Below are 1,580 nucleotides of genomic sequence, written 5' to 3'. Positions count from 1 at the left end.
CGCCCCGGGCTCCCCACTCCCAGCCCCACACCCCCAAACCCCATCCCCACTCGCCCTCCATCCCCGAGCGGGTGGGAATCCACCGCTCGGCAGCGCTGGCAGCGAGCCCATGCACCTGTCTGGACGCCGCTGAGGCGGGCGCCCGGTTGCAACCAGGCGGGGCGAGCCGTCCCGGGGGCGCCGGCCCCTTTCAATCAGCGGAGCCCCAGCTCGCCGCGCGCCTGAGACAAGGGACACAGAGCTGGAGCCACCCGCACACACACGGGCTACGACGCACCGCAACATCCGCCGCGACCCCCAGCCCCGCCCGAGCTCCCATTCGCCCCGCCCCTCGGCCAAAATTGGCACTGTCCCTCGTCGCCTGAACCTAAAAAACGGAACCAACAGGCGGTGGCGTCGATGTGTGGCGCCAACCTGTTTGACCTGTCGCCGCGCAACATTGACGGGCACTACCCCGGGAAAGCAGTCGCCATGCTGGCACACATGGTGTTCAAGGTGCACCAGAGTTGACGTGTGTGTATGTGTGTGTGTGTGTGTTGGTGCACGCGCGTGCGTGCGTGTGTGCGTGTGTGCGTGCACGTCCCCATCAGAGAACACGCGTCACGGACCCACTGATCCCTGCTGCCGCGGCGTTACCGCCCCGCCGTAGGCGATTGACCGGGTCCGACCCCGCCCCTGCCGCCGCTCTCCCCTCCTCAAAAGGTGGCTCGCACCATGGCCCCCAGCGTGATCCTGATCGATGAGGTCGAGAAGGTCTTTGTGAGCGACAAGAAGAGGGCCAAGGAGTTCGGGGGCCAGGTGGGCGGCCCGGCTGCAGACGTCGACCTGTCCGCCGCACAGGGTGACACCGCAAGCAGCGCCCGCCGGCGGCGCTCTGCGCGCCGCCCCTGGCGCGCCCCCAGCGCCCCTCGACTGCCGTTTGATGCAAGCCGGGCGCCCGTGCCGCGCCGGTGCGGCTGGCGGGCGGGTTCCCCAAGGCTGACAATCATGCACGTGCACGTCTGCCCTGTTGTGATCCATCCCCCCACCCTGACACCCCAGGAGCCGTTCAGCCGCATCAAGAAGGACCTGATAAAGGTGGGGTGGCGATTGGAGGTTCAGGGTTGCGGGTGAACCCTAAACCTGGGTGAAGCGCCTTTGTTTCATATCGGGCCGGGTGCAGGTTGATGGGGGGGGGGTAGGGGCGAGCTGACGCAAGGCATGCCCACCAGCTGGCGCCACGCGGCCAGCTGGTGGGCGCGTGGCCTAGGCGCTGGCGCCACGAGGTGGGCATGCAGCTCCTGGCGCCTTCTCGGATTGCGCGTCTGCGCGGGCCCCTTGCGTCGCGCACCCAAACGAAGGCTGGCCCAAGACCCTTGAAACCCTCGACTTGCAAAACCCTATTCGGCTCGAAACCCCAAATGCACCAAACGTGCGCCCGGCGACACGCCCCCAGGAGGTCAAGGCCCTGCAGCCGGGGGACAGGGTCCTGGTCATCGGCAACAGCCGGGAGCCGTGGCTGGCGGCCAAGAAGGACGAGAAGCCATTCCTCGCATTCTGGTCAAAGGCGCTGCACCTGCCACTGCCGGACTACGCGTCGC

General features: G+C 67.9%; 1 protein-coding gene across 1 annotated transcript in view; it reads left to right on the top strand.

Moving 5' to 3' along the window:
• MNEG_14868 (IQ motif containing with AAA domain-like protein) overlaps positions 1-1,077 on the top strand; it is a gene marked incomplete at both ends in the record, with an annotated part of 4,034 nt that extends 2,957 nt beyond the window's left edge. Inside the window, 3 exons of the mRNA XM_014036661.1 lie at positions 388-495; positions 703-798; positions 1,042-1,077. Of these exons, the coding sequence (XP_013892115.1) occupies positions 388-495; positions 703-798; positions 1,042-1,077 (240 nt within the window). The remainder of the gene's footprint in view (positions 1-387; positions 496-702; positions 799-1,041) is intronic.
• Between the last annotated feature and the right edge of the window lie 503 nt (positions 1,078-1,580).

This window comes from Monoraphidium neglectum, assembly GCF_000611645.1.
Source record: "Monoraphidium neglectum strain SAG 48.87 unplaced genomic scaffold scaffold04833, whole genome shotgun sequence".
Lineage (NCBI taxonomy): Eukaryota > Viridiplantae > Chlorophyta > Chlorophyceae > Sphaeropleales > Selenastraceae > Monoraphidium > Monoraphidium neglectum.
Note: the sequence above shows the minus strand (reverse complement) of the source record. Positions and strands in the feature narration are given on the sequence as shown.